The sequence below is a fragment of the Gorilla gorilla genome, chromosome 5, assembly GCF_029281585.2.
Source record: "Gorilla gorilla gorilla isolate KB3781 chromosome 5, NHGRI_mGorGor1-v2.1_pri, whole genome shotgun sequence".
NCBI lineage: Eukaryota > Metazoa > Chordata > Mammalia > Primates > Hominidae > Gorilla > Gorilla gorilla.
Genome location: NC_073229.2, coordinates 173,965,444 through 173,991,944, shown reverse-complemented (window position 1 = coordinate 173,991,944; position 26,501 = coordinate 173,965,444). Strand labels below are relative to the sequence as shown.

Here is a 26,501-nt window from a genome sequence, read left to right as displayed (position 1 = left end):
GGCTTCTTAGGTTTCTATTAGAAGGGTGGAGGAAAAGAGTTTTTAAAAAAGAGAGGGAGAGACTGAGTCTTACTCGTTGCCCAGGCTGGAGTGCAGTGGCGCGATCATAGCTCACTATAGCTTTGCTCACTACAGCCTCGAACTCCTGGGCTCAAGCAATTCTCCTGCATCAGCCCCCCAGGTAGCTAGGACTACAGGAGCACATCACCATGCCTGGCTAATTTTTGTTTTTTTGTAGAGATAAGATCTCACTTTGTTGCTCAAGCTGGTCTTGAACTCCTGGCCTCAAGCAATCCTCCTCACTCGGCCTCCCAAAGTGCTGAGATTGCAAGTTTGAGCCACCATGCTTGGGCAAGATTACATAAATTTTGAGAGCTTGATTTGGCCTTTAATAAAACCAAATCTGTAGAAAAAATCTCATTTCAACACGATCTCACTAGACTGAAACTTTTTGAAATGTTTTCATTGTTGCCCTTCATATTATGTAAAGGAATCATGTCTATTAAGGAAAATGACATAAGGAAATGTTTTAGAAATTATGAATACTAAAGATTAAGGAGACTTTTCTTGCCTGTAACCTGTACACACACACACACACACACACACACACACACACACATCTTACAGAAAAAAAAAACTCTTAGGCCTAGCTAAAATCCATTATTTCCGTTTCTACCCATTTATTCATGCTCCCTTAAAGCCCATTCCTGTTTATTCAACATTCTACAATTTTAATTCATAAACATGTAAAGTCCAAGAGCAGTGCTTGAACAATGCTGAAGGCATAGCACTGTCTGTACTAATCAGGTGGCACTTAAGTTTGTCTTATCATATTTATATAATTGTCTCCTCAAACAGACTTCACACTTTTGAGAGTAAGGGCTTTTTTCTATTCCCAAAACCAAACATAGAGACTCATATATAGTAAAATGTTGGTGATGGCTATGAAAGACACAGACCAGTGGATACATTTAAGAACTAACTTAAGTTGTAAAGAATATCTGACCTTGGCTGGGCGTGGTGGCTCACGCCTGTAATCCCAGCATTTTGGGAGGCCGAGGTGGGGGGATCACAAGGTCAGGAGATCGAGACCACCCTGGCTAACACAGTGAAACCCCATCTCTACTAAAAATACAAAAAATTAGCCGGCGTGGCGGCGGGCACCTGTAATCCCAGCTACTCTGGAGGCTGAGGCAGGAGAATGGCGTGAACCCGGGAGGCGGAGCTTGCAGTGAGCCGAGATCACGCCACTGCACTCCAGCCTGGGCGACAGAGCGAGACTCCGTCTCAAAAAATAATAATAATAAAAAAGAATATTTGACCTTTACAACTATTTAAAATGGACTAGTCCTGGACCACAGGGATTCATGGCCTGAGTATGGAAGCAATTAACAGCAGCAAACTGAAGCCAACAATAAATTTAAACTCTAAGTTTTGGGCACCAAATAATGCTAGTTTCCTGTGTCTAAGACCTTACCCAAGAAGAGGCACTTGTGAAAAGATGCATCAGTTTTAAAAGCCATTTTATTTATTTATTGAGAGAGTTTCACTCGTCACCAAGGCTGAAGTGCAATGGTGCGATCTTGGCTCACTGCAACCTCTGCCTCCCTGGTTCAAGCAGTTCTCCTGCCTCAGCTTCCCAAGTAGCTGGGATTACAGTTGTGTGCCACCATGCCCGGCTAATTTTTGTATTTTTAGTAGAGAGGGGTAGAGAGGGGGTTTCACCATGTTGGCCAGGCTGGTCTTGAACTCCTGACCTCAGGTGATCTGCCCATCTCAGCCTCCCAAAGTGCTGGGATTACAGGCGTGAGCCACCGCACCCAGCCTAAAAGATATTTGTAAAGAAGTAATATTTAAGACTTTTTTCAAGAGCTGGGGGGAGTGTTCACATGCCCACAAAGGTTCTTTGCCAGAATTACGCACCCACACATGCACCCAGTAGAAGGGCTTTGCTGGGAGTGCTGATTCTGCTCATTCTTGAGCTTATATTTCCTCAGTTCCAGAACTTCTTCTTATAAAAGTTATAAATCACAACATTTAAATAAAGATCCCAAAGTGCTACTGCCTTCTTAGAAATTCAGCTATAGTTATTATATTAATAAATCTTTATATAGGTGAGAGATGGGGTTTGGTCTGTTCATCCTCAATCCTGTTCTTTCCTGACATTAAGTCGATTCATTCACCACTCACTCACCAGCATTTACTGTATAGCTACTACAGGACAAGCCCTGGGCTAGGGAGTCAAAGAGAAATGACGACTGAAGTACGGTCCTGGCCCTGGAGCAGTGTAGTCACATTCTACAATGTACAGTTGGATTAATGCTAATTACTTACTCAGACTTCACAAAAGGAAACAACCAGAGAAACAGTCTTTTTCCCGTGATCGTAAACACTCCCTATCTGGTGGACTTGCTGTTCTTCCTTCTATATTCAAAAACAACCAATGCCTCTTTTACTTTTAACTTTATTTGGCAAAGCAGCACTGCATAAACTGTTCAAGAACTAGGACACAGCTTACACAGCACGTTAAGTTCATATACATTATCAGCAGCAAATTAGAAACAGAAAACAACACTAAACTACAAGTCTTCTATTATTTTGAGAGAGAGAGAAGGGAAGAACTAAGTCAGTTATGTCCAATCTGAACAGCTGAGTGTTTACAGGACATCACCTGCCATCTTAAGGTTTAATATTTACAAATGCCTAGTTTTAAGGTAACAAAGCAGCTGATTGTATCTACAACATGCTATTCTATGACACCACATCAAAAGCTTTAAAAAGAAAGCTCATCTCTATTTTCTTAGTAGCATCTAACAGACATCCAAATACCAAGAATCTTAACTTGTGAATGGTGGTGTTATCCAATGCACAAAAGCAATCTGATAAATTAATATCAGAACAGAATTAAGTGTCCAAGAAAAGAAAAACCACTCCTCAAAATCAATTCACAAACTAAGTTTTCCATTTTACAGAACGCTTTCTTTTAATATTTCCAAGTAAAATATGGGCATGTTAAAGTAATATTACACAAATTTATACTTTGCATCCTTCCTCTACCAATTTGGCTCTGTGCCTCTTTGAAGAATCAGAAACCCTAAAAAAACACACATTTTCATGCTGAAAATAACAGTGTAACAAAGTCCAAAACAAGCTGTGATGGTGTTGGTTTTCAAAAAGCTTTGAGGACTGAGATGAGCAATCCACTGTAATTTTATACTGGTCAAGCTGATGTTGCTTTTACAATTCATCCCTGTGAGGAAAGAAGAGAGAAATACATTAGTAGGAGTTACACACTACCCAATTTGGCTTTATAATAGTTTAGACACAACTATTAAGTCAATAAAAATGCGCTGATCACCAAGCAATATATTTAAAAAATAAAAATGCAAACAACCCAAGTGAAAGCAACAGAGGGTCAGCCATTCCAAACGTCTTCCATGCCACTCCAGAACCAAGTATGCAACCTAAAGGGCGTGAGTTCTTCATTTTAGATTTCTAAAAATAGATTTCTTCCTTCAATGTCAAAATTCAGAAAAAATATCTTTTAGATCTACGGTCATCTTTACACTATAGTAAAATGACAACTTAAGTGTTTTAGAGTTCAAATGAGTTAACAGTTACATTCACAAAATTGGACAGAAATGTGGTCTTTTGCTCAGAATGTCCACTAGCAATTGTGGAGTGGGTCAATCTCAACCCAAGCGCTCTGAGAGAAAAGGCATCATCTGTAGGTATAATATACCTGTCAGCTGATTTCATAAGGCAGCTTTATCAGCTCCAAAAGAAACCATTCGCTCAGCCAGGTGCAGCACTGTACCAGCAACTGCCAGTGAGAGGAAGGAAGGAATAAAAATGCAGTCTAAAATAAACTGTATGGTATCTCAGTTATACCTCAGTAAAACTGTTAAAAGTGAAAAAATGAATAAAACCACGAGAGAAGCCCACAAGCCTCATAGCTGAAGGTAATATGAGTGACAAAAACCAGAACTTTAGGGGTAAAGAAGCATGATATTGATAATTAAGTCTCAAGTGGTTTAAGAAAAAGGAAAAAAATTACATATATGTATATATAGAAAGAGGGAAAAGAAATGTAGAAAAATGATAATAATTGATGACTCTGGATGAAGAGATTTAGGAGTTATTTGTACTATCCCAGCAACTTGTCGACAATAAAAATTAAAAGTTTTCAAAAAGTTGTTAAGATAAATTTGAAGGGAAGAAGAAATAAAGAGCTCATAATTTCACAAGTAAGTGGGGGTAAATTACTGGACAATTTTTTTAAACTAAATTTTGTAAATTGTGCAAGAAAATATTTTTAAAATTATTTCTCCAATAAGCTGCCTTTATCCTATAGTATTGGATTATCTATTAAATGACAAATCATAAGTCTGCTTCCTCTTAATATATTCTTCCAAATAACAATATTATAATTCTCATAGAACAGCTTTTACTTAACTCATGCAGGCATTAAAATATTTGGTCAACAAAGAATTATTTGCAAAGTGCTCTATTCATAAAGTAAAATTCACTTCTGCTTTTTAGAATATGAATTGAAGATATTGTTTTTCTTGTTTTGGCTTTTTTTTTTTTTTTTTGAGACAGAGTCTCGCTCTGTCGCCTAGGCTGGAGTCCAGTGGCGTGATCATGGCTCACTGCAACCTCTGCCTCCCAGGTTCCAGCAATTCTCCTGCCTCAGCCTCCCAAGTAGCTGGGATTACAGGCAGGCACCACCATACCCGGCTAAATTTTTTTTGTATTATTAGTAGAGACAGGGTTTCACCACGTTGGTCAGGCTGGTCTCGAACTCCTGACCTCAAGTGATCTGCCCACCTCAGCCTCCCAAAGTGCTGGGATTACAGGTGTGAGCCACCGTGCCCAAGCCAAAGATACTGTTATTTTTAAATAATTTACTACAATTTGGCCAGGGGCGGTGGCTCACACCTGTAATCCCAGCACTTTGGGAGGCCAAGGCGGGCGGATCATGAGGTCAGGAGATCGAGACCATCCTGGCTAACATGGTGAAACCTCGTCTCTACTAAAAGTACAAATAATTAGCCGGGTGTGGTGGCATGCACCTGTAATCCTAGCTATTCGGGAGGCTGAGGCAGGAGAATTGCTTAAACCAGGGAGGCGGAGGTTGCAGTGAGCGGAGATCACGCCACTGCACTCCAGCCTGGGCGACAGAGCGAGACTCCATCTCAGAAAACAATAATAATAATAATAATTTACAATTTACCTGCTGCAAGACATTATATTGTAAATATATTAATGCCCCCTCAACAACATAGGTACCATTTTTCCAACTATCCTGTCTGTCTAAAAAATACTTTAAAAAAGGAAAAGAAATTAGGTTTGTAGACCTGAATTTTAAAATTAGGGGTGCTAAGGAAAAACAAAAACTTGCTGCCAGCGCATGCACAATTTTTTAAAAGCCTAATACTCTAAAATCCATGTAACTTTCAAGTTATTAAATTTTCCCCAATGTTCAAAATTCTGTATGACCATTTCTTTATCTGACTTACATGCATAGATCATTTACAATAAAAAATAGTATGTACTAAATTTTTAGAAAGGCTCTTTAAAATTGCTATATACTATGCTAAATATATTCATTAGGTTAATAACTGTATATATTTCTACTAGTATATAATTATACATAATTATTAGATTTTATTAACTCTATGATACTAACATTTAGTCTTATACATTCTTTACCAAGAATAAATGAAAAGATATACTATAAGGAAACAACAATCAAAATCCATGAATGTTTTCTAATAATTTCATGGATCTTCCAAGGTAATAAAAGTGTTGTACAATTTGCTTTGTACGAAGCATTATGAGAGACAAAAAGAATTCCAAAAGTAACAGAATATATCCCTGCTTTTAAGGATGTAATGTATGTCACAATACTGGAACATATGTAAAGAGATTAAAAAGGAACAATATAGAATATGGAACACGGGATCAATTGGATCCCTTAGCACCAATACTGTCAGTCTTGGAAATGCAGTCAATTCCTAACATCTTTTTCATAGATGCAAGGCACTTCAAGAAGACATCAGTAAACAAAGAGCTTATGGAATAATAAACTTGAACATTCCTCAGTTTCACAAACTAAAGATGGACCAATTACACTAACTCTTGTGACTACTAAAAACAAAAATAGTCTGGGTGTGGTGGCTCACACCTGTAATTCCAGCAGTTTGGGAGGCTGAGGCGGGTGGATCACTTGATGTCAGGAGTTTGAGACCAGCCTGGTCAACACAGTGAAACCCCGTCTCTACTAAAAATACAAAAATTAGCCGGGCCTCGTGGTGCGTGCCTGTAGTCCCAGCTATGCGGGAGGCTGAGGCAGGAGAATCACTTGAACCCAGGAGGCGGAGGTGCAGTGAGCCAAGATCGCATCACTGCACTCCAGCCTGGGTGACAGAGCAAGACTCTGTCTCAAAAATATCTATAAATAAATAAAAATAAAACTTTTACCAGAAGATTAACAAAATATTTTTACATATAAATTATTTATTTAAAATAAAATACATACTTAAGAACTATTAACTTTCTGTAGCAACTAATACAACTATTACATGTCCACAGTCATGAACACAATTCCACAGATTCTAGGTCTCTGGCCTATAGATCTGGCATTGTCTCCCCTTCTATTAATCCACCAAAATTACAAGTGACATCTTTCCAAGTGTAAAAAGACTCAAGTCTACATTCAAGTTTGGATCTTTACTTGGTACTGGAATTCCACGTGTCCACTAATTCTCATTTTTAAAAATACAGTTTCTGCCACATCTCCTCAGCAAAAATGGGATCTCACCCTCATCAGAGCACCGCAATTAGCTCTGGATTATTCCTCAGTAAGAAAGGTGGAAAGCTGGTGAGACACAAGAGAAGGTTCCTAGGAAAGTATTATAATGAGTTAAAGTAATCCTGAAGAAAGTTTGAGGCTGGTGGCTCAAGCCTGTAATCCCAGCACTTTGGGAGGCTGAGGTGGGTGGAACGCTTGAGCTCAGGAGTCCGAGACCAGCCTGGGCAACATGGCAAAACCCCTTGTCTACAAAAAAAACAAGAAAATCAGCTGAGTATGGTGGCACACCCTGTGGTCCCAGCTACTCAGGAGGCTGAGGCAGGGGGGATCACTTGAGCCCAGGAGGTTGAGGCTGCAGTGAGCAGAGATCATGCCACTGCACTCCAGCCTGGGTAACAGAGAGAGACTGTATCAAAACAAAACAAAAACAAAAACGGAAACTTTGAAAGAACAGAAATCACGTAGCCTGGCAAGAAGTTGACTAGGGAACTTTTTAGATGATAATTCCCAGAAAACAGTGACAGTATTTTAGATGTAGCTATCCACCCACTTCTCTCTATCCTTACTAACACTGCCTTAATGCAGACCATCATTTCACCCTTGAATTGCTGTAACCACTTCCTGTTTCTGACTCGACTTTTGTCCCTTCCCAGGCTACTCTCTACATAACAGCTAGAGTTATCTTTCTGAAATGTAATTCTGATCACTTCAATGCCTGGCTCCCTACCGCGAGTCTGAACACTACCCTATAACTGCCTATTCATCTTGGTCTTTGCATCTCCTACGTTACTGTAAGCTCCATGAGAGCAGTCAGTTTCAAATTCACAGCTGACGACTCCTGGCACCTAGTACAGTGCCTGGCCTAGTTGGCATATGCATATTGGTTGAATTCACGAATAACATTAAGAAGATCCTCACGCTGAAAAATATTTAGCAACTGAACAAATGGCCAAAGAAAAGCATCTACAACAGAAAAATTAGAAAGTCCTCCTGGTACACCTGGAGAAATTTTTTTTTTCTGATGGTGCGAACATGTAAATTTGCTCAATTTTTTTTTTTTTTTTTTGAGACAGAGTCTTACTCTGTCGCCAGGTTAGAGTACAGTGGCACAATGTAGGCTCAATGCAACCTCCGCCTCCCAGGTTCAAGTGATTCTCCTGCCTCAGCCTCCCGAGTAGCTGGAATTACAGGTGCCTGCCACCACGCCCAGCTAATTTTTGTATTGTTTTTTTAGTAGAGATGGAGTTTCACCATGTTGGCCAGGATGGTCTCGATCTCCTGACCTCGTGATCCGCCCGCCTCAGCCTCCCAAAGTGCTGGGATTACAGGCGTGAGCCACTGTGCCCAGCCTAAATTTGTTCAATTTTTAAAAAACTTTGAAGGTCAAAAAGAAAACCAGGTATACATTTTTTGAGACAGAGTCTCACTCTGTTGCCCAGGCTGGAGTGCAGTGGCGCGATCTCGGCTCACTGCAAGCTTGGCCTCCCAGGTTCACGCCATTCTCCTGCTTCAGCCTCCCGAGTAGCTGGGACTAGAGGTGCCTGCCACCACGCCCGGCTAATTTTTTTGTATTTTTAGGAGAGACGGGGTTTCACCATGTTACCCAGGATGGTCTCGATCTCCTGACCTTGTTATCTGCCGCCTTGGCCTCCCAAAGTGCTGGGATTACAGGCGTGAGCCACTGTGCCCAGCCTAAAAGCAGGTATACATTTAATGTTTAGCAGATGACTGAATAATTGTCCATAAATTTAAAAATTATTCTAAATATATTTTTTAAAGATAAGGTCTTGCTCTGTTGCCCAGCCTGGAATGCTGTGGTGATCACAGCTCACTGCCGCTTCTGGGCTAAAGTGATCCTCTTATCTCAGCCTCCTAAGTAGCCAGAACTAGAAGTGCACACCACTACGCCTGGCTAGTTCTTAAATTTTTAGTAGATACGAGATCTCACTATGTTTCCCAGGCTTGTCTTGAACTTCTGGCCTCAAGTGATCCTCCCCCCTCAACCTCCCAAAGCATTGGGATTACAGGCATAAGCCACCATACCTGGCCCTATTTTAAATTTCTTAATACAAATAGTTTGGTTTTATCAAAGGTGGATTCAGGTTTTGTGGGGACCTAAGGTTTATATAATTAGAAAACGGGAACCTTTTTATGAAGTTAAAAAAAAAATCAGTAAGACTACGCATAATATAAAATTAAGAACAGGGCCAGGCATGGTGGCTGACACCTGTAATCCTAGCACTTTGGGAGGCCGAGGCGGGCAGATCACCTGAGGTCAGGAGTTCGAGACCAGCCTGGCCAACATGGTGAAACCCCTTCTCTACTAAAAATACAAAATTTAGCTGGGCGCCTATACTCTCAGCTACTTGGGAAGCTGAGGCAGGAGAACTGCTTGAACCTGGGAGACGGAGTTTGTAGTGAGCTGAGATTGCACCACTGCTCTACACAGCCTGGGTAACAGAGCAGGACTCCGTCTCAAAAAAAAAAATTTTTTTAATTAAATTAAATTAAGAACAGGGTCAGAGAAAACCTAGACAAGCAAGGGCTCTGCAACTTCAGCTTTGTTAGCTTCACAGTAAATCTACCTCTAGTCATAAAAACAAAATTCCCTTTTTATAATTCCTTCATAATTAAATTATAGGCAAGATGTTCAACACTAATATTTATTGTATATAAAAAGAAAAATTTCTAAGTTGCTAATGAAAATCAACTCTTCTTATCAAATTTCAGTAATTTCAGTAACATATTTGCCCCTTTTATACTACAATAATCTCACAATTATGTAATTGTATAAACCATACTAGAAGCAAAGTGAAGGAAGGTTTTAGTTAGTTGTTAATAACTACAGCTGATTCCAGTTGAAAAAACCAGTAATTTTTTAAATGCCTTTTTAATTTTAAGTTTTAATTTTTTTTTTTTTTTTTGAGACAGAGTCTCGCTCTGTCACCCAGGCTAGAATGCAGTGGTGTGATCTCGACTCACTGCAACCTCCGCCTCCTGGGTTCAAGCAATTCTCCTGCCTCAGCCTCCTGAGTGCCTGGGACTACAGATGCAAGCCAACATGCCCAGCTAATTTTTGTGTTTTTAGTAGAGACAGGGTTTCACCATGTTGGCCAGGCTGGTCTCAAACTCCTGACTTAAGATGATTGGCTCGCCTCAGCCTCCCAAAATGCCTGGACTAAAATGCTTTTTTTTTTTTTTTTTTCAGTGGCTGTGCTCCACGCTATAATTCACGGAAAATAGCTATTGGTGAAGAATAAAAACAAAATTGAGAGATCTATTAAACTTATTATCACTCCTTTTACTTATTAAGAAACTAATTATTTTAAAATAAGAATCTTTATGTCAAATAAAAATAAGATTCTAAGACAAGGAAACTGTAAAGCCGTTCTTGTTTTGGCATTTAATTTCAAGTAATTTGAGCTAATGGCACTGTTATGTACTGATGTCTCTCTCATGGAAGGGAGTGGGAAGGGGAGGAAAAAAGAGAAATCTTGGCTTCAAACAAAATATTCAGATTATGCTGAGACATAAAACAAAAGTGGACATTCTTTATAAGCCATGCTGTGCTGAAAGTTGCTGCATGCTGCTGACCCTTTGGGTGGGTTTGTGAGACCTGGGCACTCATTGGGTAACTTGTAGAATCCTTGCTTCTTCCTAGTAATTTAGCCAGAATAGCTTAAACAGTGGCTGGCCTATTCTATAGAATGGGGAGAAGGTGACTCTTAAACAAGGCTGAATGAAAAATAGGCATGGGCTGTCAGGTATCTATGATTTGATTGAAACAGATAAACCAAGCTGAGAGGTAGAATGTCCTCTCTGGTATTCTGACATTTTAGAAAACTGAGACGACTGTTATCTTTCCCTTTCTTTCTCCTTGTTGGTACAATAAACAGGGCAGGAAATGATGGCCCCTTGTTTTTTTTTTTTTTTTTTTTTTGAGACAGAGCCTTGCTCTGTCTCCCAGGCTGGAGTGCAGTGTCAAAATCTCGGCCCACTGCAACCTCCGCCTCCAGGGTTTAAGCAATTCTCCTGGCTCAGCCTCCTGAGTAGCTGGGATTACAGGCCTGTGCCATCACGCCCAGCTGATTTTGTATTTTTAATAGAGACGGGGTTTCACCATGTTGGCCAGGCTAGTCTCAAACTCCTGACCTCAAGTGATCCGCCCGCCTAGGCCTCCCAAAGTGCTAGGAATACAGGCGTGAGCCACTCTGCCTGGCCTCTTTTACAGACCAAACTCATTGTTTCCATGCCCATCCAGTGCTATAAAAATAATTTAAAAATATAAAAACAGTGTGGCTGATAATGAAGAAAAAATCCTTACAAAGTACTGAATTGAAGCTGAAAGTCTCTCTTAAAAAAAAAAAAAAGCCTTTGTGCCAACCAAGTCTCACCCTCCCTTTCCCAAAGATATATATGTTAAACCAAAATAAGGGCAGACCATGCAACATTTTTCACATTTTTAATGTAATGAATTTCTGACGTTATAATGGAGGAGCATAAAGGTGACAACCAAAAACAGCTCTTGTAGTCTAATGTCTTAAAATCCACACCCTTTCACCTTGCATGTGTGGAAGAAGAAAGAGCAGAAGATAAAATCACTTCCACCTGGACCACTGCTTTTCTTTATCTGTTAAAGGCACGTATATCACCCCCATCAGAGGCTTCATTTTGATGCTGCCATCTTGTAGCTTGTCATACTGCTCCAACATTTGGTTTCCGCCTGCAGGACCAACAGGCAATATCAATCTTCCTCCGGGCTTTAACTGATCTATTAGCTAAAAGAAAAAAAAAGCACATACACCACCAAGTTACATATTTTATTTATTTATTTTTGAGACAGGGTCTCACTCTGTCACCCAGGCTGGAGTGCAATGACATGATCTCAGCTCACTGCAACCTCTGCCTCCCGGGTTCAAGTGATTCTCCTGCCTCAGTCTCCCAAGTAGCTGGGACTACAGGCACACGCCACCATGCCCAGCTAATTTTTGTATTTTTAGTAGAGACAAGGTTTCACCATATTGGCCACACTGGTCTCGAACTCCTGACCTCAAGTACTCCACCCACCTCGGCTTCCCAAAGTGCTTGGATTACAGGCGTGAGCTACTGTGCCTGGCCCAGATTTTATATTAATAGTCATTTGACATCATTATAAACAACTTTTAGTGTCCATAGGCAGAAAGCAGAAACGTTCTTTATTTAGTATATACAAATTAAGGCCAGACACGGTGGCTCACGCCTGTAATCCCAGCACTTTGGGAGGCCAAGGTGGGCAGATCACTTGAGGTCAAGAGTTCAAGACCAGCCTGGCCAACACAGTGAAACCCCAACTCTACTAAAAAAGTACAAAATTAGCCAGGCATGGTGTCGGATGCCTGTAGTCCTATCTACTCGGGAGGCTGAGGCAAGAGAATTGCTTGAACCCAGAGACGGAGGCTGCAGTTAGCCAAGATCACGCCACCACACTCCAGCCTGGGTGACAGAGCGAGACTCCGTCTTAAAAATAAATACATAGTATATACAGGTTGAGCATCAATAATCTGAAAACCCGAAACTGGAAATGCTCCAAAATCCAAAACTCTGAACATCAACATGACACCACAAGTAGATAATTTCACACCTGACCTCATGTGGCAAGTCACAGTCAAAATGCAGTCACAACTTTATTCCATGCACAAAATTATTTGAAATATTATACAAAATTACCTTCAGGCTACGTGTATAAGAGGTATAACATAAATGAGTTTTATGTTTAGATTTGGTCCCATTCCCAAGATATCTCATTATGTATATGTAAATATTCCAAAATGTGAAAAAATCTGAAAAAATCCAAAATCCAAAACACTTCTGGTCCCAAATATTTTGGAGAAGGGATACTCACCCTGTACATACTTTGATTGTTATATTATTACTCAACTATCAGCCTCCTCTATTAAACGACAAGCTCTTGAGGATGGGGACTGTGTCTTATTCATCTTTGTGTCTTTAGCATCTAACACAGTACCTGGTACAACTGTAGTGCTCAAAATGTTTGAACTGAACCAACTAATATAGAACTATCCTCTTGGCGGGCCAAAGGCAGAGCATAGAATTCTAATGCCTGTGTGCCTGTTTTGAATCTTTGTGGGTTTGAAGGAAGGAGGAGGGGAGGAGAGGAAGTGTAGAAAATCAGCAAGGAATCCCTATCCTATTATTGTAGAATCTAGGGCATCACTGAAGGGATAAGGGAACCCTAGTTATATGATTCAGTTGAGGTTTAGTGGTACCATAAGGAGGGAAGGTAGGGCTGGAGTCCCTGCAGTGTTAGAATGAGGACACTCCTGTCAATGAAGAACCAAGAGTACTCAATGAAAGCTCTTACAGTCAGAAAACTTTTAAATCATGTTACCATTTTCATATAGCTTTATGGATCACTATTAATAAAAAACATTAAAGAAGAAAGCTTACTTCGGTTTTTTGTTTTGTTTTGTTTTTTGTTGTAGTTTTTTGTTGTTTTGAGACTAAGTCTCGCTCTGTCACCCAGGCTGGAGTGCAGTGGCACGATCTCGGCTCACTGCAACCTCCGCCTCCCAGGTTCAAGCAATTCTCATGCCTCAGCCTCCCAAGTAGCTGGGATTACAGGTGCCCACCACCGAGCCCGACTAATTTTTTTTGTATTTTTAATAGAGACGGGCTTTCAACATGTTGGCCAGGCTGGTCTCGAACTCCTAACCTCAAGTGATCCGCTCTCCTCGGCCTCTTAAAGTACTGGGATTACAGGCATGAGCCACCATGCCCAGCCAGAAACCTTACTTTGGATATTTATTACCTCAGGAAAGGGTGCCCTCAATCAAAGTTTTGGTTGTCTGCAAGTCTATCTTCTTGTTTTTCTCAATTTCAAGGCTTATAATGAAAAACAGCTGACTTCCTCTCCCTACCCCCACCCTTGCTCTCTAAATCCAGTCATTTCAAATCCTTTTAGCTATGTCTTCTAGTATTTACCTTTGTATTTCAAAACATATGCTAGATAAGGATTGAACTCCCTTAATCTACATTCTGCTTCCTTCCCCCAATCCAACCATTTTTTATTAAAATCATTTCTAGTTATGACTGTGTAACTATGATTTGCTGCTGAGTCAAGAAGTATCCAATCATTGTTTCCTTTCCTCCTCTTGCTCCAAATCTGAGCTGGTTATTCTCCAGGCCCGCTGCACAGCTTCCATCCAGGCCCTTCCCTTTGTAACAATCTCGCAAACTTCCATGCCTCTGCCTGATCAAGATGCCCTATGTGGTTTCCTCTTTTGGTTTTTCCTACTATCTGTCTCTTCCCTCATTTCATTTTTGGATGACAAAAATGGCATTTTAATACATTAAATTTTAAGACATTTTAAGACATCTTAATCATTTAAGAAAGTTCCTTCAGAAGCATTTTGTGAAATAGTGCATGGAATGTATTAAAAGAAAGAGATGGAGATTTGCAAACCTAAAACTATCTTGATGATGTGTGTGCATACAGAATTCAAGGTTGGAAATAATTTTCAACTCAGAATTCGATGGTTTGGTACTCTGACTTACGAATTCTAATGCTGTTTGCAGTCTGATGCCTTTCTGATTACCAGTCCTTAACAGGAGATCTGTTTTATTTTTCTAGAAGCTTTTATTTATTTTTTTTAGAGACAGGGTCTTGCTCTGTCACCTAGGCTGGAATACAGTGGTGCAATCATGGTTCACTGAAATCTCAACTTCCTGGGCTCAAGCAATCCTCCCACCTCAGCCTCCCATGTAGCTGGGACTACAGGCACAGGCTGCCACATCTGGCTAATTTTTAAATTTTTCTGTACAGATGGGGTCTCGCTATGTTGCCCAGGCTGGTCTCAAACTCAGATCCTCAAGCGATCCTCCTTCCTTGGCCTCCCAAACTGCTGAGAAGTGTGAGCCACCACACCTGGCCTCTAGAGGCTTTCAGAATCTTCTCTTTATCCCCTAATATTCTGAATATAAATGATATGGTTGTTCTTTTTTCTTATTTTAAAAATTCTTTGTGTTAGAATTATGTCCATCAGTTTTTAGAAAATTTCTTACTTAGGGATTAGTGCTGATTATTCCTCATGCAGAGTCTCAAGCAGCATTCCCTCTTTTCAGACCCATGCTTTACCTATGATTTTCAAGGTCTTGATGCCACCAATTCCTAAGCCTTTTCAGAGTTTTGCAGAGCAAACTGCGTATGCATAATATTTCACTCTGTAGTCTCTTTAGTTTCTACTTCCTCTACCCTCCTGGGTCAGCTATTATTCCATCTGCTTTCTATCTTCATACACCGTGGAGTTCAGGATTGCAGGTATAGTCTCCTAGTTAATTGAGTATGGAGTTTATGCTTTTGTTTTTCTGGTTATCTTGGGGTGATATCCAAAAGAAGGCATAAATATCTTCATTCTGCTATCTTAAAACTGGAAAGCCCCTTCAGTACATCTATCTTAAATCAGATGTATACATACCCCTATAACACTTGCAAGTATTACTACAATATTTAAATTCAGTTTAATTAAATCTAGAACTATCTTTCAAGATCACTTCAGGGTCCCAGTAGGGAGGAATGGGCCCTGCACCCACCCGCCTCATTTAAGCACAGTTCTATTTCAGATTTTAACTGTTCACTCTAGGTTGTCAATATTTTTTTTTGAAAAGTTAAAAACCCATTGGTCATGTGTTCAAATTCATTGAGCTGTTCGTTTATGACTTGTAAAATTTTCTACATTATATTAATACTTCAGTTAAAATGTGTTAAAACCACCGGTTCAATCTACCTTTTTTTTTTTTTTTTTTGAGACAGGGTCTCACTTTGTCACCCAGGCTGGAATGCAGTAGTACAAGCATGGCTCACTGCAGCCTCAACCTCTCAGGCTCACGCAATCCAAGCTATCCTCCCACCTCAGCCTCTTGAGTAGCTGGGACTACAAGTGCCTGCCACATCTAATTTTTTGTATTTTTTGTAGAGATGGAGTTTTACCATGTTGCCCAGGCTGGTCTCGAACTTCTGAGCACAAGTGATTCATCTGCCTTAGCCTCCCAAAGTGCTGGGATTACAGGCGTGAGCTACTTTTTTTTTGTTAAACAGATAATCAACAGGGCCAAAGCAATTAAGTCATTTTCCCAGTCACTTGGCCAATAAGCAGCAAGTCAATGACCAGAACAAATTATACAACTTTCATCTTCCCATAACTGATCTAAGCCTACAAAAAAAACGGATGAGACTAGACAGAAGAAACAGTGTCACCTTCATCCCCTGGTCATCTAGTCAAGAACTACGCAAAAGCCATATGTAACAGAAATCTAGGACCACAGGCTACAGTGCCATGGCACAAACATGGCTCAATGCAGCCTCAACAGCTTGGGCTCAAGCAATTCTCCCACCTCAGCCTCCAGAGTAGCTGGGGCTACAGGCATATGCGCCACTGTGCCTGGCTAATTTTTTTTTTTAAACAGGGTCTTGCCATGTTACTCAGACTGGTCTCAAACTCCTAGGCTCAAGCAATCCTCCCACCTTGGCCTCCCAAGGTGCTGGGGTTACATGCATGAGCCACCATGCCCGGCCATATATCCTACTATTCTTTAAGATTCAGTTCAAGTTCCATCCGTGTGTGATGTCTCCTTGACCACTCACTGCACAATTCTCTCCCTCATATGCATATTTTATTTTCCAATAGATATCCTGTGTTAATTATATGTTATCATATCGCTAATTTCCCAGTTACATATATGACATATCTCTTCTAGAATACAAGCTTTGTGAGAATATAATGTATGGCAAATACTTTCTCATATCTCCCATACACCAAATACAGCCTTACATATTCTGCTATTTGAAAAACATCAAACTGGCCGGGTGCAGTGGCTCACGCCTGTAATCCCAGCACTTTCGGAGGCTAAGGCGGGCAGATCACCCGAGCTCAGGAGTTCGAGACCAGCCTGGCCAACATGGTGAAACCCCGTCTCTACTAAAAATACAAAAATTAGCTGGGCGTGGTGGCGGGCGCCTGTAATCCCAGCTACTCGGGAGGCTGAGGCAGGAGAATCACTTGAACCCGGGAGGCGGAGGTTGCAGTGAGCTGAAATTGGGCCACTGCACTCCAGCCTGGGCGACAAGAGCAAAACTCCACCTCAAAAAAAAAAAAAAACAAAAAACAAACAAAAAATCCCCGATTATCAGGTCATAAACTCCAGAGGGGTTTTCCCAATTCTACTGTTGTCCTAGTTCTTACCTGGATCAAATATGAGCGCCACAAACTGGGGTTTAGTAATTTTCATGTCATTTATACAATTGTTTGCATATGAAAAAAGAGTAACAGCTAATTGTAACCAAAATGTATGATATAAAAGTCTAATTATATTTTGAACATCATCTAGAAGTCTTTTCTATTTAAGTCTTATAGAGTTTTAGTTGAATAAAAACACACAAACAGAAGAAATCCCGACTCACCGCCTGGGGTACAACAGGGGCTGCAGCTCCCACATGAATGGCATCATAAGGGGCTTCTTCAGCATATCCCATTCTTCCATCCCCCACTGAAAGAAAAACAGCTATGCTTTAAAAACCTGTTTAGATCAAACTTAATGTGAAGAATTCTAGTACAGGAGGTTTACAATGGAGAAAGGATAGATTTTTCAATAAATGATCCTGGGACAACTGGATATTCACTTTTTTGCTGTTTTTGACTCATTTTATTTTTTGTTTGGTCAGAAACATTAAAACAATGGAATTTTATTTTATGAAAAACTGGAGTTAACAATCATTTAGTAAATGAAAAGCACTTCATTTTCCTATCTCACAACTCTTTTTTTTGAACTCCTGACCTCAGGTGATCCACCCGCCTCAGCCTCCCAAAGTGCTGGCTGTACAGGTGTGAGACACTGCGCCCAGCCTCTATCCCACAACTCTTAAGAACGAAAGCATTAGTAAATAAATATCTGTGAACAGATTAAGGATAAGGCAGACTGGATAATAAACCACCTCTGACGTTCACACTCCCTGCACGTGACTCACTCTAAAGCATGAAACGGCACTGGAGATAACGGAACTGAAAAGTTCTGTTTTAAATCTCATCCTAATCATTCAAATAAGCCCAAGATAAATATTTTTTGCTCCTTATGGGCAGCAAACTATATGAATTTTACTGGAGGAATACTTTGGCAGAAGCACCTATTTAAGTTAACTTAAGATATAGTACCTTAATAGTACTACATTCAAAAGACATACATAGATAGTCCCATGCTTCTCTCAATTCAGGAACAGTTATGCCATCAGGACAACAGGTAATTCCTATTTTATAGTAATCCAGAATAGATTCAAACACAGTGGAACCAATTCCCTCTGCTACTTCATACTCTCCTTTCTCATTGGGTTGTGTAAAGTTATGTTCTCGGCCAGATCCAAACAAACATCCTGCCCAACACTGTATTTGGCTGTGCAGTAGAAACAGATGGGTTTACAACAAATCTAGTGTTACTCACTATTGGTGCTATTTGTTCTTATGTTCTTATATTCAGAGCTCCTTCTTTTGCATTCTCAAATACAAACACCATCTCCCCAGATATCTTAACAGCTATTATCTAAACTTGACTGACTACTGTTTCTACTGCTGTTCCCAGTACTGCTAATGGAACCATCTGGGGAGGCTTTTGGAGAACAAGGACTGCTTGGACGAGAGGAACTGTGATCTTTTTCTCATGCAACATGGTGCTGTCGTGTTGAAGGAGTTAACATTTCTTTTTTTTTTTTTTTTTTTTTTGAGACGAAGTCTCGCTCTTGTCTGCCAGGCTAGAGTGCAATGGCGCGATCTCAGCTCACTGCAACCTACGCCTCCCAGGTTCAAGCGATTCTCCTGCCTCAGCCTCCTGAGTAGCTAGGATTACAGGTGCCTGCCACCATGCCCGGCTTATTTCTGTACTTTTAGTAGAGACGGGGTTTCACCATGTTGGCCAGGCTGGTCTCGAACTCCTGACAAGTGATCCGCCCGCCTTGGCCTCCCAAAGTGCTGGGATTACAGGCATGAGCCACCACATCCAGCCAGAGAAGAAACATTTCTAATACAAGAAGTGAGTTGAGACTCTGTTCTTTCATGAGATGAATCCCGTGATCTGTCACTTGACCTTCGTCTATCTCTTGATCTCTCACGTCCCTCACTGGCAACATGAGACTCATTTTGGTGTGGTTTACTCCTGTATTCCCCTTTCAGTGTCCACACAGGATCAGGGCAAAGGCCAAGGCAAGCAACACCTCCACTTCCTCCTCAGCCAGATCCCTCTAGAGGTGGCTGTGGCTACTAGAGCTGCCCGGGCCTTTGTTTTATTTTATTTTATTTATTTTTTTGAGACGGACTCTAGCTCTGTCGCCAGACTGGAGTTCAGTGGTGCGATCTCAGCTTACTGCAACCTCCGCCTCTCGGGTTCAAGCGATTCTCCTGCCTCAGCCTCCCGAGTAGCTGGGACTACAGGCGTGCGCCACCACGCCCAGCTAATTTTTGTATTTTTAGTAGAGACGGAGTTTCACCATGTTGGTCAGGCTGGTCTCAAACTCTTGACCTCATGATCTGCCCACCTCAGCCTCCCAAAGTGCTGGGATTACAGGTGTGAGCCACCGCTCCTGGCCAATATTTTATCTTTTAAACAAAACTGAGTGTGTCTGGGGAATACAACTGGATATTCATACACAAAAACATATAACTGCACCTTTACCTCACACATACACAAAAACCAACATCAGGAAGATCAAAAACCTAAACATGAAAAGCTAAAAATGATAAAGATTCTAAGAAATAATAAGAGACATATCTTCATGGCCTCAGAGTATCCTTAAAAAGGACACAGAAAGCACTGAAAAAAATTGGTAAGTCTGACTACATTAAAATTAAGAATTTCTATTATCAAAAGGGTACCAATAAGACGAAAAGGCACACCTCAGATGGGAGAAGAAATGTATTTATATATATAGACAAAGGGCTAGAAGCCCTGTAAGTCAAAAATACAAGCAATCCAATATCTGAACAGGTACTTCACAAAAGACAAAATCCTAATGGTCAAACACATTACAAAAAATTCAATCTCAGAGGTTAATAGGAAAATACAAAATTAAACTCACAAAGAGATGGCTGCAAAATACTCAGTAGGTGAGCAAAAATAATCGTTTTTATTTTTTAGTACTTAAAAGTGATTGTAAAAAAAAATGCAATAATTACCTCTGAGTATTATTTAGCTTGCATTGGATCTTCTGAAAATAAAAATCCTCTGAAGAAATTTTTAAAGTTTTCTGATACTTACCAACAAGCTGTACTCTCCCTGAAGACAGAAGTGTTGGATCGTCCTTCCTGACATTATTTATTGAGTCATCTACTAGCTCTTTAATGTGATCAATTCCTATGACTTTTCCAGTATATCCAACCTGGAAAAGAGAAAACAATTCAGTAGCTCATTGGGCTAAATTTGTTTTTCTAAAGTATTATTGAAGTTTTTCCTTATCGAAAGTCATATTCTGCAAAGAGAAAACAAAAATAGCTTAAGGCTGCTATAGATTGCTAAACACTCAGTTTATCATAAATTATTTACCATATATACAACTTTCTCAACTATCACTCTCATTGAATAAAACTTGTAATACTAAGAAAAATTATATCTTTCTTAGATTAAATCTAGAACTTTGAAGAAAATTACCAATATTTAATAGTAATACAATAATTTTTTATTTAAATTCCATCTAAAGTATAACTTTAAATATTAAAATGTTACATAAAGAATTTGACAGGGAGGAATTTCTTTTTTTTTTTTTTTTTTTTTTTTTTGAGAGAGTCTCGCTCTGTCACCCAGGCTGGAGTACAGTGGCACAATCTCAGCTCACTGCAACCTCTGCCTCCCAGGTTCAAGCGATTCTCCTGCCTCAGCCTTCTGAGTAGCTGAGATTACAGGCACGTACCACCATGCCCAGCTAATTTTTTTGTATTTTTAGTAGAGACAGGGTTTCACCACGTTGGTCAGGCTGGTCTCAAATTCCTGACCTCGTGATCTGCCCGCCTCGGCCTCCCAAAGTGCTGGGATTACAGGAGTGAGCCACCACACACCCTAACTCCTGCCTGATGGGAAGGAATTTCTACACTTGTTTCTACTGCTTTTAGTAGAAAACATGAAAATATATACAGTGGCTCACACCTATAATCCCAGCACTTTGGGAGGCAGAGGCAGGTAGACTGCTTGAGCCTAGGAGTTTGAGACCAGCCTGAGCAACATGGCAAAACCCCATCTCTACAAAAGAATACAAAAACTAGCCAGGTGTGGTGGCATGTGCCTCCTAAGTCCTAGCTACTTAGGAGGCTGATGTGGTGTGAGGATCACTTGAGCCTGGGAGGCAGAGGCTGCAGTGAGCTGAGATCGTGCCACTGCACTCCAGCCTGGATGACAGACTGAGACCCTGTCTCAGAAAACAAACAAAAAGCAACAACAACAAAAATCCCTTCTTTGCATATTTATTTGTAAATTAAAATATTAAGTATAAATGTTTCAAGAAAAAATATAAAAATTTAAAAAATTAACACATAAAGGCTTTGAAGTCAAACTATCTGGGTTCTTGTCTAAGTGTCATCACTTACATACATACATACCTTGGCAAGTTAACTGTTCCTTCTTTTTTTTTTTTCTTTTTTTTTTTTGAGATAAAGTCTCGCTTTGTTGGCCAGGCTGGAGTACAGTGGCGTGATCTCAGCTCACTGCAACCTCTGTCTCCCGGGCTCAAGCAATTCTCCTGCCTCACCCTCCCAAATAGCTGGGATTACAGGTGTGTGCCACCACACCCAGCTAATTTTTGTATTTTTAGTGGAGACGGGGCTTCACCATGTTGGCCAGGCTGGTCTCGAACTCCAGACCTCAGGTGATCCCCCTGCCTCAGCCTCCCAAAGTGCTGGGATTACAGGCGTGAGCCACCACACCTGGCCTATCATTCCTTGTATGAATCAGGTTCCTCAGTACAAAATGGGGAGGAAAAAGGCATATACCCCATCATAAAAATGGGGTAGCACTTAGAACACAGGCTCTAGTGCTTAAAACACAAAGTACTTTCACACATGGTAAATGTGTGAAAAACATTAATGCCATTTTATGAAAAATAACTCAGAAACCAAATGATTTTTTAAAATGAATACATCCTCTAAAACTATAAACATGTCAAGTATAGAGAATGAGTCATTTATTAAATGGCATTTCTAACCTTAAAAAAAATCACTGATATCCATTAATGAGGACTTAACCTTTACAAAATGAGCAAAACATCTGAGAAAATATGAGTCCTTATTATGTGCCAGGCATTGTTTTAGATGTTTAGGATACCATCATGATAAAAAAGAGCAGACAAAATTTCCAACTCCCTGGAGCTTACATTCTAGTAAGTCTGCTGATTATACATTTATAGCAAGTTACATGGATTCTAGTCCAAGGTGGATCCACAACTCCCAATTTAACTAGATCAGAATATTCCAATCTGTCCTCCAGGCACGATATTTCTCAAATCAAACTGATTTGATGATCTAAGCAATGATCAACCTTTACTCCAACATATATTAGTGGGTGCCCAGTTAATACTCTGGATAGCCATTGACCAGATAAGACTCTGATGAGAAAAGGCAGAAGTATAACAAGGCATTATTTTTCTAAGAGCACTTTTTCTAATGCAGAAGTTTTACCTTCATCCTGGTAAATCTGCAGGAATGTTTAGAAACCAGGCTCATTCTGGGCAGGGACAGTGGAGAGGGTGCTGGGAAATGAGTCCCCTGGGAGACGGGGCCCAGCTACGATGCTAAATATCTCAGGCTCCTGAGTGACTGGATTTCCCTGGGACCCTCAGACATGTCCCAGGGCCTGGTGGGGAAACTGAGGCCTGTACAAGGAAGTAGAATGCTGAGTTGTCGGGGCTAAGCCTGACCCCCTCTCCATGCTAACCCCACCCCCCACACTGTGCCTCAGTAGGTTTTTGTTGTTGTTGTTGTTGCCCAGGCTGGAGTGCAGTGGTGCAATCAAGGCTTACTGCACCTCCACCTCCTGGGCTCAAGGGATTTTCCTGCCTCAGCCTCCTGAGTAGCTGGGACTGCAGGTGCTCCACCATGCCTGGCTAATTTTTCTATTTTTAGTAGAGATGGGGTTTCACCACGTTGGCCAGGCTGGTCTCGAACTCCTGGCCTCATGTGATCTGCCTGCCTAAGCCTCCCAAAGTGCTGGGATTATAGGTGTGAGCCACCGTGTCTGGTCCCTCAGTAGGTTTTAAGGAGCCCCCAGCCTTCCTTCTCCCCTTCTGGGCCTGACCAGCTATACTGCTCTGTCTCCCCCAGCCACATGCCCCACCAAGTACTGTAGAGAGTCCCCTACCCAGGGTCCCTGCACCATGAGATAAGGTGAAATACCAACTGTGGACCAAATGCAATAAAACCTCTGTTTTTAAGAAAAAAAAAAAAAAAAAAAAGAAAAGAAAACCAGGCTTATTCTATTCTTTTCTGCCAAATCAGAACTTGGAAGAAGGTAGTTTGGGAGCTACTGGCCACCATCTTGTGATTACAAGGGTAGAGCTTACCGGATAATGACACCAACATGTGGAGGAAAGTAAAGCCAAATCAAGAAACAGAGAGAACCCTATCGTCAATAACAACATCTGCTCTTCTAAATCCAGTCACAGAACAGACCGTATACACCCCTAGACTTTTCTGTTATATGAACTAAATAAACTCCCTTTTAGCTCTGCCAGTTTGGGTTGCATGTTCTGTCACTTGCAACAACAACAAAATCCTAAGTGATGCTCATTCCAACTGCTATCCTAATAGAATTAACAAACAAATAAACATGAAAACCACTAGTTAAAAAAACATACAGCCAAATCATATAATATTCTTCTGTTGGGGCCAGAATGAGAAATAAAACTCTTACCATACGTGCAAAACATGCAGTAAGGATTCCACTTCCAGATCCTACATCAAGAGCTTTAGCTCCTTCATGCAACTGATCAAATAGAAGTTCTAGCGCATATGCATGCTGCCAAAAGAAAACAAAATATTCATTAAGACTAAAGTACACACATCATGGTATATAAATAAAGTTGCCAACTTTCTACCAATTTTTCTACTATTGTCATCTACCAAGATAACCAAGTTATCTTGGCTATCTGCCCAGGTATTACTTAAGTAAACTGTTTGATTAGAATTCTTACATTCAGATCATGTGTTTCAGTAATTTTAGACCTCCAGTGTGTGAATTTTTAACTTTTAATTAATTCAGTAAAAAAATTAAAAGATTTATAAGTGAAAAGTCTCCACCCTACTCCCATTTCCAACCATCCAGGTTTCACTCTGTAAAGGTAACCAATATTACTAGTTTCTTGTGACTCCTTCCAAAAAGGAAGGAATAGATTCTTTGCATATATAAGCAAATACAAAAATACAAAGGCTAATTTTGTATTTTTAATAGAGACGAGGTTTCTCCATGTTGGTCAGGCTGGTCTCGAACTCTCGACCTCAGGTGATCCGCCCACCTCGGCCTCCCAAAGTGCTGGGATGACATACATAAGCCACCACACCCAGCCAGTATTCTCATTATTAAAAATAATCAGATCAGGCTGGGCGTGGTGGCTCAGGCCTGTCATTCCAGCACTTTGGGAGGCTGAGGCAGGTAGATCACGAGGTCAGGAGTTCAAGACCAGTCTGGCTAAGATGGTGAAACTCCATCTCTACTAAAAATACAAGAAAATTAGCTGGGCATGGTGGCGGGCACCTGTAATCCCAGCTACTTGGGAGGCTGAGGCAGAGAACTGCTTGAACCCAGGACGGGGAGATTGCAGTGATCCGAGATCGTGCCACTGCACTCCAACCTGGGCTGTAACAGAGCAAGACTCCATCTCAAAAAAAAAAAAAAAAAAAAATCAGATCCAATAGCAGTAAACACATTTACTACCAGATCTTGGTTGATAAAAATACCCATCCACTAATCTATAGTGATAAATTAATACATCATTCTATACAAATATAAATGAAAAATAGGGAAAACTGTTCCCAACAAATATATAGATACATAATGAATACACATAGAAAAAATGATGAAAATCAGCCTTTGGGCAGCCATTTCAATAATAACTGATTGATTCAGGTAAAAATCATAAATGGAAGCTAAAACTAGTGGACTAACATTTGAAAAATAAACAGGATATTTACATAATCTCAAAGGGTTTGCCCCAGATAATTATTAATCACAAAAGGAAAAATAGTAATTTTACAATGGAGTTCAGAAAAAAGTTTTCCAGTGGAAAAACTTGGTCAACACTACCTTAATCAGATGATCAAAGTTAACATCACAATTATGGGACACACTGACATCAAATGCCTCTGCTAAGATACTTCATTTCTGGGATATGCCAGGCAAAAATGCATAACCTATATTGAATTATGAGGAAACATCAAACAAACCCAAATTGAGGGACATTATACAAAATAAATGGCCCATATTCGTAAAAATTTTCAAGGTTTTCAAGGCCATAAAAGAATAAGGAACCATTTCTCAGTCATTCTTTAAAGGAAACTAAAAAGACATGACAATCAAATAAAACTCACAATCTACCACTTTCTTTTCCTATAAGGAATATTATCAGAATAATTGATGAAATCTGAATAAGGTCTATAAATTGGCTAATAGTGTTGTATCAATGCTGACTTCCAGATTTCAAAAACTGTACTACGGGTATGTAAGAGAATGTCCTTATTTTTAAAGGTAAAGAGCATTGGCCGGGCGCAGTGGCTCACACCTGTAATCCCAGCACTTTGGGAGGTCGAGGCAGGAGGATCACGAGGTCAGGAGATCGAGACCATCCTGGCTAACACAGTAAAACCCCATCTCTACTAAAAATACAAAAAATTAGCCAGGCGTGGTGATGGGTGCCTGTAGTCCCAGTTACTTGGGAGGCTGAGGCAGGACAATGGCGTAAACCCGAGAGGCAGAGCTTGCAGTGAGCTGAGAACGTGCCACTGCGCCACTGCACCCCAGCCTGGGCGACAGAGCAAGACTCCATCTCAAAAAAAATTAAAGGTAAAGAGCATTATGCCTGTAATTTACCCTCAAAGAGCTCAGAAAAACGGAAATATAATACACACACATACACACAGAGGAGAGAGGGGATAAAGGGAGAGAGAATAAATGATAAAGCAAATGGTGAGATTTGCTTTACCAATGGTAAGACTGTGTGAACAAAGGTATACAGGAACTGTACTATCTGTATAATATTTCTGTAAGTCAGAAATTATGTCAAAGATTTAAAAACATTTGGGCCGGGCACGGTGGCTCACACCTGTAATCCCAGCACTTTGAGAGGCCGAGGCGGGCAGATGACCTAAGGTCAGGAGTTCAAGACCAGCCTGCCCAACATGATGAAACCCCGTCTCTGCTAAAAATACAAAAAATTAGCCGGGCATGGTGGCGGCTGTAATCCCAGCTACTGGGAAGCTGAAGCAGGAGAATCGCTTGAACCCGGGAGGTGGATGTTGCAGTGAGCCAAGATGGCGCCACTGCACTCCAGCCTGGGTGACAGAGCAAGATTCCGTCTCAAAAAAAAAAATTAAAACTATTTTATCAATGAAAACAGCCAATGCCAAAGAGAAAGATAGAACGAAAATGCCCTATTCCATGGAACAATTAAAAA

At 40.5% G+C, this 26,501-nt stretch overlaps 2 protein-coding genes across 4 annotated transcripts in view; one reads left to right on the top strand and one right to left on the bottom strand.

The window, feature by feature from the left end:
* LRP11 (LDL receptor related protein 11) overlaps positions 1–26,501 on the top strand; it is an 82,295-nt gene that overhangs the window by 50,519 nt on the left and 5,275 nt on the right. Inside the window, exon 7 of one of the 3 annotated variants that reach the window (XM_063707946.1) lies at positions 10,026–10,182. The exons of the other annotated variants lie outside the window; for them this stretch is intronic. Within the exon in view, the coding sequence (XP_063564016.1) occupies positions 10,026–10,060 (35 nt within the window). The 3' untranslated portion in view covers positions 10,061–10,182. Of the gene's footprint in view, positions 1–10,025; positions 10,183–26,501 lie in introns of those variants that run through there. 3 annotated transcript variants of the gene reach the window in all.
* PCMT1 (protein-L-isoaspartate (D-aspartate) O-methyltransferase) overlaps positions 2,445–26,501 on the bottom strand; it is a 59,280-nt gene continuing 35,223 nt past the window's right edge. Inside the window, exons 4-8 of the mRNA XM_031012571.3 lie at positions 23,747–23,851; positions 20,111–20,231; positions 17,274–17,359; positions 11,426–11,595; positions 2,445–3,250 (exon numbers count right to left, since the gene is read on the bottom strand). Coding sequence (XP_030868431.1) covers positions 3,238–3,250; positions 11,426–11,595; positions 17,274–17,359; positions 20,111–20,231; positions 23,747–23,851 — 495 coding nt within the window. The 3' untranslated portion in view covers positions 2,445–3,237. The remainder of the gene's footprint in view (positions 3,251–11,425; positions 11,596–17,273; positions 17,360–20,110; positions 20,232–23,746; positions 23,852–26,501) is intronic.